Source organism: Mesoplodon mirus (genome assembly GCF_964341445.2).
Source record: "Mesoplodon mirus genome assembly, chromosome: 7".
NCBI lineage: Eukaryota > Metazoa > Chordata > Mammalia > Artiodactyla > Ziphiidae > Mesoplodon > Mesoplodon mirus.
Genome location: NC_138983.1, coordinates 129,546,074 through 129,560,386, shown reverse-complemented (window position 1 = coordinate 129,560,386; position 14,313 = coordinate 129,546,074). Strand labels below are relative to the sequence as shown.

The 14,313-nt window shown below is 51.0% G+C and overlaps 1 protein-coding gene across 2 annotated transcripts in view; it reads right to left on the bottom strand.

Annotated features, from left to right (window-relative positions):
- The window catches only part of SORL1 (sortilin related receptor 1), a gene marked incomplete at its 3' end in the record, with an annotated part of 162,909 nt that overhangs the window by 133,574 nt on the left and 15,022 nt on the right, over nt 1-14,313 (bottom strand). For both annotated transcript variants that reach the window (XM_082626509.1, XM_082626508.1), the window contains exons 2-3: nt 12,283-12,399; nt 5,824-5,949 (exon numbers count right to left, since the gene is read on the bottom strand). In XM_082626509.1, the coding sequence (XP_082482635.1) occupies nt 5,824-5,949; nt 12,283-12,399 (243 nt within the window). The remainder of the gene's footprint in view (nt 1-5,823; nt 5,950-12,282; nt 12,400-14,313) is intronic.

The following is a 14,313-nucleotide window of genomic DNA, read 5'->3' as shown; positions in this document are numbered from 1 at the left end:
CTTAAGCACTTTCCAGTCTAATGTGGGAGAAAGACGTGTCTACAGCCAACTACAATGCAAGGGGAAATGAGACCAACTGAGAAACCATGGACAGAGTCCTATGAGAGCACAGACTACAGATCAGTTCCGGTTTGGGAGATGGGATATTACTACATGGAAGATTTGGGCCTTGAAGGGAAGACAAGACTTCCACGGGGAAGGAACACGCCAAGTCGAGGGCAGTTTGAGCTTGGGAACAAAAGAGGAAGGAAAAAAAAAATACAGTATGGGTTTGATGACAGTCTTGGGGCTTGAGGGAAATATCAGGAAATAAGGCTGGAAAGCCCGGAAGGTGGCAGGTCTTGCGTGCAGAGAGCTGGAGGACGTCCCCTGCTCCCAGGAGCACAGGGTGGCTCAGAGGACGACTGTGACCCAGAACCAGAGCTGGGGGGGACCCAGCGCCACCAAAACTCAGCCACTGACATCCTAGAAATCACTGATGCAAAGGAATCAGTCCAAGGACGCTTTCCCTAATTGATTCCACCTGCTCCAGACCCAGCTTCAGCTCGGAGCCCTCTCAGCACCAACAGCCTCAGCCCGCAGAAACAATCTGCACTTGTCTACACATTGCTTTCTTACATTCCTGCTCTCTCTCCACATCCAGTCTGTAAACTTCCCAGGCATGTGTTTTATGTGTTCTCTCTCCTCTGTTTCCTCCACAGCATCTAATGTAAAACTCCAAACTCTGGAGAAGCCTAATTAAATCTAACTCTAAAGGGTAGTAAATGGTATGCAAGCAAAAACTAGCAGAACCAAAGGCAAAGTGATAAAAACAATTATGACCCAAAGAGGACCATCATCATTTGGGGCATAAAAGTGTCTCCTAGAAATAACACAGCCCATCTTCCTGCTCTGAAACCGTCTTGGTTATTGGGGGAGGGAGTGTTCTCTCAGTTTGAAAAGTTTTCTCCAGAAACACCTATCCCATGGCTGCCTGCAGTTTCACATTTGAGGACCTAGAAATCACAAGTCCGGCCACAGAACGTATGATGTTCATGACAGTAGCTATGATTTTTCTTTTTTTTGGTTCCTTTTGGCTGTGCCACGCAGCATGTGTGTCCTAGTTCCCCGACCAGGGATTGAACCCGTGCCCCCTGCAGTGGAAGCACGGAGTCTTAACTGTTGGACCACCAGGGAAGTCCAATAGCTACAGTTTTTCAAGAGGCACTTAGTATGCACCAGGCACTGGGCTGAATGTTTGCATACCTTGCCTCTTTTCACTCACAGCGTCCCCGCAGCAACTCCAGGCTATGACACTGTCATCTCCTCTCTTACTAATGAGGATACTGATGCTTAGAGAGGTCGGCTGCCCAAGGTGACCAGGAAGAGGCAGCATTCATATCAGCGTCTGGCTGGTTCATCAAACCTTACCTCTCTCCTTCCAACAAAAAGGCAGCCTTTCCCGAATTGAATCCATAGGTCTTAGCCTGGACTGCTAGGTTCAGTGAAGTGCCTCCTCTCCTAATCCAGTCCCCAAGCTTCCCTGGCAACGCTCTTGCCTTCTGCGACACTGTCCCATCAACGTTCCACGCCCCACCCCTGACCATCTGTCTTTGACTCTCTCTTGCCAGCCCCTCTGTCTTCTTCAGCTCCTTGCCCTCAGGTGACCTTGACTCCTCCATGCTCGGCTGCTACCGTGGTTTATGGCTCATCCTTCCAAAAGCTTCCACCACCGCCCCTCCAGGAGCACGCATTCCAAGACTCTCAAATCGCCACGCCCACCCTGATGTCTTCCCAGGAGTCTAGTTTTCATGACCTTCTTTACCTTCTCAGTCAGCACCTCCACCCGGATGTGCCCAGATATTGCTCTCTGCCCAAAACTGAATTCTTCGCCACCTGCCCCCCAAAACCCACTTCTCCCTCCCCATGTCCCAAGCCCTATCCACGTGACACCTTCCCCAGCCCCATTACTCACCATTAGGGTCTGGTTTCTACTCCACTGCCTTCCCTTACTTTCGTTCGGCCACCTACCCGGTTAGGTTTTCCTCTAAAAGGTCTTTCCCAATCAGTGCCTTCCTTTTTCTTCCCAGTGCTACTAGCGTGGCCCGTGGTCCTACTAGAGACTATGAGGAAATCGGGGTCAGCACTGGGTTTTACTCATCCTCCTGACTTCTAGGACCAGCAGGGAGTGAGACCCTTAGAGGGTGGATATTAGGTTTGGTAAAGTGACTGCGCAACTTCACGCCTATAGTAACCCACGGGCTCTCTTTCTTACCGTTCTCCAGCCTTGCCCTTCCAGCCCATCCTGCATGCTGCCGGCAGACCAGACACAGGTCCCTAAGGGACAGTATTCACAGTAACCCGCCAACTCCAAGGTTCTTCCGTGGTTCCCTCCAGTCCTCAAGGCAGAGGGAAAACTCCTCCCTCTTCAGGTGGGGCCCCAATGACATCATTAAGCCATTCAGTGCAAACACTCCCCTCCCCGCCTGCAGAGAAAACACACTGGGCGCCCTGAAGCCTCTGCCCACGCCCTTCTCCTCCCTGATCCCCTAGGGTTCCCACCAGCTCTGCTCCAGCTACAGAAATCTGCCCGTCTGTGAAGCTCCAGCCCTGGTCCCGAGCACCCGCGAAGCCTTCACCTCTCTGATCCAACGTTACTCTAATGACCTGCAGCTTCCATCCCAGCCTCAGGCACGTGCTTCCTGACGCTAAGTAACCTCCTCCAATGTGCACAGACTCTGCTTTGAGTCCCGGGATGCCTGGCTGTCAAGTCTGCTCGAGGCGACCCTGCAGACTGGCCAGCAGAGCTGACCTACTAGATGCTTCCTAACCTGGGCAATTTCAGGAGCATCCTCACCACCACCCCCCACCTCTCATGTCTGCAGTCACTTAATATTCCAGACGTGCTTCATCTTTTCCTTTAGCGTAACGCTACGTTCCGTCGCTACAGAATTCATCCCCATGTCAGCCTAAGTGACTCTCTCCAGTTTCGAGTGAAGAAGTCAAGAGTACCGTGAGAGGAGGATGGGCAGACGAAGCAGGGAACGGACTCACCTCCAGGAGGTGGGAACCAAGGGAAGAAAGAGAGAGCGTTTCACCATGTCACCTGGGACCAACCTCTGCCTGGAAAAAGGCAGGACCAGCGCTCGCATCTGTGGAGGCTGGGAAACCTGACCACACATCCAGCGACCTTCAAAGAGCCCAGACATGTCTGGACACTGCTGACTGATCTCGGGTGCACTGCGAGGCTGGTGGAACTGTCAGGTGGCTACAGCCGCACGCTGCTCCAGGCGGTGGCACACAGGGGACCGCAAAGAAGGAAGTGGGACGGCGGGCTGATTCGAAAATAGACCCAAACTCTCACATGACCCCACAGCCGCTCCATTTACCTAAGCAGCGCCTTCTTTCCCCTCCTGCAGGCCGTGCCCCCCCAGACTTCCACGTGGCCCTTTCATGACATCTTAGCCCTTCCGAGCAGCTGCGAACAGTCATTTCCACCATTTCCAATCGCCCTCCGTGGCAGCCACGCTAACGTCTGCACACAGGTGATTTGCCTGGGCCCAGCACCTTGGTGCAGAGGGCAAAGCACTCAGCCATGGGGGATGCTTATCAGGAAGTGGTAGGTCGAGTGGGGCGATCTGCCTTCCAAGGGACAAAGGCAAAAGTAACCAAAGTCATCAGCACAGTAAGAGTCACTTCCTTCCTGAGAAGTCTGAGGAGGGGTAACAGCCTCCTCTGGGGAGTTACAAACCCAACAGGGAAGGCAGCATCCCTCACCTCACTCAGCCTGCTCCGGCTCCAGGTTCAACAGCCACCAAGTTCTCCAAGAAGGCAGCCCTATGCATCCTCCCACCGACTCCAAATCATCCCCAACTCAGCCCTGAGAAATCGAAGCAGCCCTCCTCTTCCAGGTGACAGCACTGAGGCCGCGGGCCCGGGGCTCCCACCTCGCCTGCAGCACCTAGAGCTCCTTTACCGCACCCATTCCCTGGTTCTCCTTCCTGCTTGCCCTAGCCCGTGCCCTGCTCCCTCACCTGCTCCAAAAGCCCCAGATCCTCTCCCCGCACTAAACCACCCCCCGCCGCGAGCCCCTAACTTCATCCTTCCTGTCTTCTGACTCTTCCAACGGGCGGGTTTAGCAGCTGCTCACCGCAACCCGCGACACGCAGGAAGGGAGACGGAGCCTGCGTACAGACATCTGTGCCCTGCGGTCGGAGGTGAGGAGGGGACGAGATGGGGCTGAAAGGGACAACAGAGCAGTTTCAAGACCACAACTTCAGCAGGAGTTAACTTCGGGACAATGTGTAAAAGTACCACTGCTACTAATAATAATAATAATGGATAGGTACCACCTGACGTAGAGACTAATCCAAGGGTTTGATTCTGGAGAGGCAGATCGATCCACAGGAGGCGCAACACAGCCAGCAAGCTGCACCCTGCGGCAGGGCTCCCCAGTCACTCGAGGGACTGGGAGTCCCCAGCACCAGGCCTGCCAGTGCAGTGGTGGAGAGGGCGTGGTGGGCCTGCTGTCCAGACTACAGAACCGATTCCAACCCCTTTCTGTGCTTTTCTTCGCAGAGGGAAGAACTGCTCGGTCACCTTGGAGTTAGGTTAGAGGGGAGTTTGTCCTAACTGCCCCTCCGCTTTGAGACCACCGGACAGGGCTGATATTAACTGGTAAGTACGAGTAGCACCTGTTCTACCTGTTAAAAAAACAGTTGCTTCTGTTAGTCAGTAGCCAGTTTAAGCCCATGAGCAGCCCCTCCTAAAGCTCCATTGGCCTGGTCCCCTCCCCAGGCCCAGCCCACAATCCAGCACCTGAAAGGTTAATGCCTGCCTCAGCAGGGTGGCCTTCAAAACCCAGCTCCCTCCAGATTGGGTCTGTTCTGATTGGTCAGGGCCATTCCAGTGGCTAAATATTTTGAATACAGCCCCTGCTAACAGACCACAGGCAACCTGAGAAGCCAGCACTGGTGGGGGGGGTGGGGGGGCTGGTCAGAGGACCCGGTGGATTTCACTCTCTCCTTCCTTTCTGGATGAGCAAAAAGCAGCAGCTACCCCGTACCTTCGCTTTTGCTTCTAAGGAGCTAGTTTTCGAGCATCCTTAGAAGCAGCCATCCTGTCCCGGAAATGAGCTAGGGATCACTAGAGTGGGGAAGAAGGCAACCAAACACAACTCTCCAAGCTAAAGGTACCTAACCAACAGGAAAGCCTTGCAGGCTGCCTGATTCCTGCACCCGCCTCTTCCTCCCTGGGGCCCAGGGCCATCTCAGGTCTAGGCTTCCTCCAAATCAAACTGTCCGGGTTCTACTGCAGAAACAAAGCCCCAGGGCAGACAGCTGGGAAAACAAATCAGGAGCCACAGCAGTATCAGCTGCCCTGGTTTTCCCTTCTAGACCAGTACAGACTGGAGGGAAGGGGGGGTACACATGCACACGCAGGTACACACGTGTGCGCACACACTGGTGATACCCATGAAACCAAGACTTCAGCAGCTGCCCTGGAAGACCTAGATTAGACCCCAGTGCAAGCCCCAGTGGCCCTGGGTAACATTTTTGCCACCTATGAATCAGGCAACTTATTTGGCAGTTGGCAGATTCTTTGGGCTTTAACCTGCCCTTGTTTGTCTAGAAATCCTGCCTGGCCAGGACCTGGCCTGCTTGATTATGCAGTTCTGCCCTGAGAATGACATTGTGTCACCGACTCCCAGCTAAGCAGAAAAACAGTCCCCGGCTGCCTGTCACGCTGCAAAGACACCCAAGCGCTGCATCTCCCAGCCCTCCTGTAGCGCAGCCATGGTCCCAAAACACAGCCCCACGCAGTCACGGCAGGTGACGTCCTTACACGCTTGTTGTCCGCAGGACTGTGGTAGAACTGGGCGATCACAGCTTCGCTGCTGTTCCCCTCACCGAAGTTCAGCTTCTCTGAGATTCTCCTGAATGATCTTCCGTAGTCGTAAGACACGTACACCTGGAAGATGGAGGCGGGAAAGAAGGAAAGGATCGGTGAGCAAAGTGGCAGAAAGGCGGCTGCCTCCGCCTCCACTTGCAAACGCGTCCCCTGCGTCCTGAATGTGGTTCCCAAGGGTCTCTGATACCATGAAATTACAGGTGTGAAGACAACCCACAAAGGAGAAGCAGGCCACCTCTGTGTCTGTCCCCAAGCCGGTGGCCTCTTTTCTGAGGCCACAACAATTCCCTGGAGGGGGAGACACGCAGACAGAAACCATGATAAGCGCCTCACCACGGCCGGGTTGAGTGTTTAACAAATTACATCCAGAGGCTGAGAAAATGTGATTGTCTGAGGGGAAGGGATTGAGAATTTGTTTTGCCATCTGTTGAAATGTCCCCCAAAAGTAATCTAATTCTCATCCCTCTGCTGGGGAGTTCTCTCCTTACAGCATTCCAGGTGATTAAAAAAAACAAAAACAAAAACAAAAAAAACCCTCATGGGTTTTCACACAGTAGCCCCAGAGATGAAAAAGAGAGCAGTGCTAAGTGATTAAATATGCGCAGAGGCTGCACAGAGGGGTCCCAGAACCCCCCTCCTCCAGCACCCTGACCCTGTAACATGGGAGATTCTGAGTTTAGAGGAACAGCAGGTGGGGGGGGGCATGCAGTTGCCAACGGTATTTACTTCTCTCCTGCTTCCGGGTCTCTGGCTCCCCGGTAACCACAGGTATGAAACAGAAGAATAACTTGTGCACTGAGTGTCTACCAGGTGCCCGGAGGCTACCTGAAAGCCATCACACCTCAAGAAAGGGATGGAAGAAATGGAAGCTGTCAGATAATTTGTCCGTAGACTTTAATACCTAGGCACTGTGAAATTAATACAGTCAGTGGGTTAAAAATGAGCCTGACAGATGAATATAACACTGTAATGTCAATACTATGAATAAAATACTGAGTTAGAATTGGGGAAAGCGTTAAAGTAAAAGGACAGGTGAATCCCAAGAAGAATGGGAACTCGGGACGAATCCCATCCACTCAGCAGCAAACACGTTCTGAGGGGTTCATGTGAGCCAGATACTGCACTAGACACCAGGCATACAAAGACACGGCCCTTCACACAATGGGCATGTAAACATGTCACTGCTGGTAAACGATGCCCCCACGTGAACAAGGAACTACACGATGTTTGTGCAAAGAAAACTGAGCACACATGCGGGTTATTAATATTTATTAGATGCCGAGGTTGGAAGAGCACAGATAGAACCTCTGCCAATATCTGGAAGAATTCCTGTTACAAACACACACGCTTAAGCACAGCACGTGTTCCCCGACTAACAAACACACGGTAAGGGGCTGCCACAGAAACAGCTTCCTAAATTCAGCAGGTTGAGAGTTCACAGATCATTTGAGTGGTAGGAAGACCAAGCGGTACTTTCTCACTTCCATCCTCCAGGCCAAGAACAGACATGAAGTGTTCCTTGTGACATTCAAAGTCACACACAGCAAACTGACGGCTTCTCCAGAAGGGAGCTCAGGCCCCTTCCAACCCTGGCATCAACCCCTACATGGATAATCCACTCCGAGTTACCTCCTCAGAGGCACAAGTGTGATAATAAGCTCACATTGGGGCAGCATTTTTCAGTAACAATACTCTTTTGTATACATCAACTCTCTTCATCTTTAAAAACCCCGTGAGTGGGTCTCTCCTTGGCCACTTTCTGTGGACCTGGAACATAGCAGGTGCTCAGAAAAGAATTCTGAAATGAATAAATTTCATTATAAACCACAGCATGAGTTCTATAAGTGAACAAAAGAGAGTGAAATGAATGGATCCCTGACTCAGTGAACAACTGTTTATATTTAAGAGATTACAAAACTCAGAGAAATGAATGACTAGCCCAAGGTCATGCTGCTAGAAACTGACAAAACTAGGCCAGGCTCCTCCAAGCCCAAGTTCAGCTGACTTTCCACTCTCTCAAGTCAAAGTTCTGGGTGAATGTTCTCCTCTGCACGCTTACATTTCTCTGCTGAAGAGGAAGATCACGCACCAAAGCTACAGCCCAGGCACTGGAAGGAACACTGGATGGAGAGAGAAAACACCACCTTGAACGAAGCGCGGGGCCTTCCGCAGACACCCCGCCACACCTCTGCATCACCCACTGGTGCTGGAGATGCGGCCACCCTCAAAACCAAAAACCTCGCCCTTCTCGTCTGTAAGCAAACTCCATCCCTTTGGGGCTTATACTAAACAGAAGTGAGGAAGGTATGTGAGGGTCCATGCTACGCCTGAGGCTCTCAAACTGCTCATCAGCCTTGCTTCCTGTCTCCAGGCTGGACAACTCCACACGGTATTTTGATCCTATCCTCACAATTCTTATCCCTATTTGATCAACAAATCAACAGGGCAAAGGCAAGCCTGGGGCTGTGCACAGTTATCCACCTTCCTCCACGGTGAAGAGCCCTGCAAGGGCCTCTTCCAGTGTTCAGACAAGGCCAAGTGGGCTGATGACCTCATGGCCTCCACACGGCACCCCCGTTGGTACATTCTGGGTCAGGGTTTCTCTCCCTAGCATGCTGACTCACTCACTGCCCACAGTGAGCTCCAGGTGAACTGAGGCAAACGCCCCCAGGCTCACTCATCCTGGGCTTCTACCGTTTGCTTTGCATCCAGACACAGGTTTCTGCACTAGTCTGCTCTGGCCTCCACAGGACACTACTCCCTCAACTAAATAAAGAAGGAAGGAGTTTCTCTTTTTTTTTTTTAATTAAAGTATCGTTGATCTACAATACTATATGAGTTTCAGGTAGACAACATAGTGATTCGATATTTTTATAGATTATACTCCATGTAAAGTTATTACAAAACAAGGGCTATACTTCCCTGTGCTGTACAATGTATCCTTGTAGCTTATTTACTTTATATACAGTAGTCTGTATCTCTTAATTCCATACCCAGTTTCTAAACTGCCAAAAGTTGCTAGTTAGATCAGTCTTTCCTCTAAAGAGGGTCCTTCAAAGTGAACGGTTTTAAATTATTTCCCCTGTACTTCAAAACCATAAATAATAACGAGGAGGAGGAGGGGAGGGGGAAAAGGGTTAAAATGTCCAGAAAACAGCTCCGTGTCTGGTGCTGTTCTAAGTACTTTACACCCGTACTTCTCAAACTGTAACACGCCTACAAATCACCCAGCAGGACACAGGTCAAAATGCAGACTCAGATTCAGGAAGTCTGGGGTGAGATTAGAGATTCTGCAGTTCTAACCACCTTCCACGAAACCCGCACACTGCCGGTTGGTCTGCAGACCACCCTTTGGGGAGCAAGATTTTACAAGGACTATCTCACTGATGGATGAGAAAACCAAGGGGAAATGAAGGAATTAGCTCAAGGTCAGACTGCTGACGGATGGTGGAGCCAGGATTCAAACCCACGCATCCTGCTCTCAGACCTGGGGCTCAGCTAGACTCCGGCTCCCACAGGCTACAGGCGCGGGCCCTGCTCCCCTGCCAATCCCCAGGGGCACCAATCACACTGTCACACCACGCTGGGTACAAGGGCAGTGAGTCCTACCGTTCTTGAGGCCTCCCCTGGTTGATTCTGATCTTCTGGTAGACACTATCTCTGGAAAGCTCTTTGGTCAATTATGTGGCAACTGAGTACTTGGTAAAATAGTCAGGAGGGTGCAGAAAGGAAGAGGCGGGGACAGTCAAGATAAACACCACCTTCGGTTTCCTTTCATCTACAGACTTATCACAGAAAAAGACAGGTCCTGCAGGAGCCATGCTTCATGGACTCACACTGGCTACAAGTTCATGAGGATATTCTTTTTTTTTTCTTTTTTCTGTTTAAGAGCAAATCTTCCGGGATTCCAGCTTCCAGATCCATCCCTTTTTTATATACTGAATATGTATGAGTTGGCCGTTCTCCAACTCACACAGTTCCTAATTTGTATAGGTTCTGTTCCTTTTGGATTGCTGACAGGGCCCTGTGAACCGTGCTTCCAGTCTTTAAAGAAAATTTAGATGGTTACTACTCCAGCACCACCTACTCCTGCCTCTGAGTCAGAATTTATTTTTGCATTAACTTTCCACATGAGAGCATCTCAGTTTCATCTGCCAGTTCTTTAATGTAGCTTCTGCACTGATGAGGGAAATCTCTGCCGTCCCAATTTATTATCTCCAAGCACGAAGTTTCCTTTCCACTTAATCTTAGCATATACTTCATTCCAGAATAGTTTATCGTTTCAAACGTTCAATCACCCAAATATTTAGGCAGAGTGAGAATTGGGTTTGGATAGACTGGCAATATCTGTAGGGTGACCAACCTTCCTGGTTCATCCAAGACTGAGGAGGGTCCCAGCATATAGGACTTTCAGTGCTAAAACTAATGTTGGTCACCATGGCAACACTATACCCTCACGCACTGAGTACATGATGGGGTTTTAGCCCCAACCTTGCCCCAGACATGCTGAGTGACCCCACACAGATCACTGAATGCCTCTGGGCTCCTGTTTGTACCACAAAACAGTAAAGAGATAGGTCTTCGCCAAAAATGCTATCTGCACAAAGAATTTTTAAAATACATAAAAACCCTAAGGAGGATTTCTTAATACAGTAGGGCAGAGAGCTATCTCCTGTGCTCAAAAGAGATGCCTCTGAATACAGGGGCCTACAGACTCTCACAGGCCAACAGTCATCGATACTCTGCCACCTGTGCTTGCCAACCCTGATCGCATTTATAACTGGGCCAAAGTCATGGCCCCAAACAAGCCTAGCCCTGCACCAGGTCACTGCACCCAGACTGGCTGTCAGCTGCAGTGGTTTCCCACCACCACTGCTCAGCACCCACCCTGGGCCAAGTTACACATCATGATGGCCAGCCCTCCGTCTGCCCTCCCCAACTGCCCCCATTCAGCCCACTAGAAAACAGCCCCTGGGGTGCCCTCTGGTCCCCTACCTTGGAGCACATCCAAACCAGATGGTGGATACAGAGTGAGGGGCCTCATGGAGACCAAATCCAGGCTCAAGAATTCCAAGTGTGTCCTCTAGGCCGATGGGACAGTGCTAGCAAAGTCATCAGGGGCTTTCCTCTGGCCAGAGTGCACACTGACCGAAGCTCACAACATAGTTTTCTGTCCACAGCCTCACCCTGACCCGAGGCAGGGGCTATTCCTCTTCCCCACAAGGGGAGGTCCAGAGAAGGGGCCACAGACTTTAGACCCAAGGGCTCACTCTGGCCCTCATGTATGTTTTACTTGGCCCACACAGGGTTTGTAAAAGCTATACGTCAGCTGCCAACTTGTAAGACTCAGCAGTTTTCATGTAAAAATCCCCACCTCTGAGCTTCTCTCAAAAAATCAGATCCAGCAGCACTGGGCCCTGCAGGGCAACCAGAGCTGAGAGCCAGTAACAGCCCAGAAGCTCAAAGTCCCTCCACTTCCCAGTGTCTTATACCCTGAGACCAAGTAGCATCCACCACCATGTTCAAATCAAGATACTGGTGGGGGCTTCCCTGGTGGCGCAGTGGTTGAGAGTCCGCCTGCCGATGCAGGGGACACGGGTTCGTGCCCCAGTCCGGGAAGATCCCACATGCCGTGCAGCAGCTGGGCCCGTGAGCCATGGCCGCTGAGCCTGTGCATCCAGAGCCTGTGCTCCGCAACGGGAGAGGCCACAACAGTGAGAGGCCTGCGTAGCGCAAAAAAAAAAAAAAAAAAAAAAAAAAAGATACTGGTGAATGTTTCTTGAACCTGCATCTCTATCAAAAGTGGGAAGAAGTCTCAGAGGGCCACATACTTCAAGAAAAATGGGAGACCCTTCCTCCTTGTGGAGGTGAAGAGTGTTATAAACGTGGAGGCAGCTTCGCCCCTGCCCGTTACCCACCTGGCCTCTATCACAGGTCTTTGAGTGTGTGACCCTTGGTCTAATGTCTTCAAAGCACCTAGGCTATTAAACATTATAAGGTGCCAACTGTGGAAATTAAGAGTCTGAGCGATTCAGATTCAAGGACTCACCCAACTGTAACGGGTTAGGAGAAATCAGCACACGGGAAAGACCCGTTCGGTTCCATCGGGCTCCACTGCCGACGGACAGCTCTGCCCAGGAACGCACTTCCGGCATTCTGCTGAGCAGATGCAACAATCTAGATCACACCCTACCACTGCACAAGTCACCACACATCACATGGGTCTCTTCGCAACACTGACTGCACCACCCTGCATTCAGCAAATAAGGGATATATGTTACTTTCCAGATTCTCCCAATTACCCAATATTTTGTCGGGCATGATAACCCCGATGGGGGAGAAAAGGGCATCCTGGCTGCACAGAGAAACGCCCAGAGTGACACCAGTACTTACATCGCTGCTCTTGGGCCTCGCCAACGCCAGGCTGTCCCGGGCCAAGGCCACGATGACGTTGCTTTTCTCTCCGGCCCAGTGCACCACCATCTGATTGTGGGAATCATTCAGACTAACCTGAAAGAGATCAAACCAACACAGAAATTACGACCCGTGATGAGTGACAGCCACCAACTTTCTAAAGCGAGACTCTCTCTCCCTCTGTCATGACTAAGTGCTTACACTTGGAGCACCGGGCCAGCGTGGCCTGTTTTTCCCTCTCTGCAGATTCCACCAGACTCAACTTCCCCAAGAAGAAACACTAGCCCTCTGCTGTTTGGCGTTAACTGGATTGCAAAAAATCTTCTTCTCAGGCTCTCATTGGCTTAACCAATAACGTGGCTTATTTTTGTCCTTTGTGAAATCAACCTCTGGTTATTCTCATCCTTCCTCCATACGTGGGACATGCACTCTTCAGATACGAAACCAAAACACTGAAGCATCTTCCTCATTTAAAAAAGGGACACAAGCCAGAAAGACCACATTGCTTTCAAACTTCTGTTCAGACTGGTTCTCTCTGGCCTCCAGGTGACGTTGCTTACCCTTAGCTCATAACAAGGAGGAACAAAAGGAAAACATCAGCATTATTTAGTTCGTTTTGAAGTATTCCAATTAAGGAAATATTTTCCAGGACTCCACAGAAATGACCTTTGGTTTATTGCGAACAGTAGTTCCCAGGCTTCTGGGTTTGGTAAACCACTAAAATGGAGATGAATTAGGCAGGCCGACAGAAGACTGGTCGGCCACCTCTATTTTGCCAGGTAAGAACATTAATGAAAACAGCCACCATGTCAGAGCGTGGCTGGCTGTTCTCTGGATCTCTGTCCCCGGCCTGCTAGGACACAGCAGACTGTTGGCCCAGGCCTTACGATGGGGTGTGGCCCTACATGGCCCTGTTTTCTTTCCCTACCCACAGGCTGCATTCAGGACCCCAGAGTCCCAGAGGAGAATGGGGCCACAGGACAGAAGGAGCCCGAGTCCCCAAGGAGAAGGCCCTCCACTTGTTTTGAACTTCTCATAATTGGGAGATGCACTCACACCACTGAGCTCCTGGGATTCACCTGTTACGTAGCCGCCCCCTCCAAAGCAATACAACCACCATCTAGAATCACCGTCATGTTTCAAAGAAAGGACATTTTAACACAGAAAACTGAGGAAAAGGAAGGATAGACTCTCAGAATCAAGAACAGTTCTTTCTGATAGGTTCTGCTTTATGGAAAGCTAACTCCATTCCTCTTAGTTTTCCTTTCACCTGTCACTGATGGATAGTTCAAGGGCTGGCATCTTGGCACACCTGAGGCAACCGTTTCACGCCCTCCGTGTGGGAAGAGGCAACTGATGACCACACACAAAAATTCTGAGAGCTGCTGTGAACGTTCAGAACAAACCCCACACACACACAAAATCCGGAGCACAAGCAATGCCTGGGAGAAGCCTATTCCACCGGCCCCTTCAACCTCGGCTTGTCTTGGGCACAGGAGAAGGAAATCGAGCTTCTGGACCCCAGGAGCCTCTGCACAGTCCACCTGCACGCTTCCCCACCCTCACCCTACCCCGCCCACCCCACCTCCCGGACTGATGCAAAGTACACACCTGAGCTGATGGGCCCTCAGAGCAGAAAACCCTCCCCTCCCCTCCCCTCCCCACCCCTCCCTCCCCCCCTCCCCCCCACAGCTGCTTTCTCCTTTCCCCTCCTCATCTTGCCCACTCCTTATAGTGCTCTCAGACGTCTGAAGGGAGAAGGGAAACACCTGTACCACCAACTCGGCTGACAGAATAACAAAAGAGCTAATCCTTAACTACAATGCTTTGGGTCTTAAGCACCTGCACCTAATTTGATCCAGGACCCAAGCTCTTTGGGGAAACAGGTGAAATGAGGCCTCTTTAAAGAAAAAGCCCCTGGATTTTTTTTTTTAGGATAATATGTCATTCCAAAACATTCCTTCTCACTCCCAGAGAGGTAAGTCCAGGCAAGCATCGACAGAGACGTGC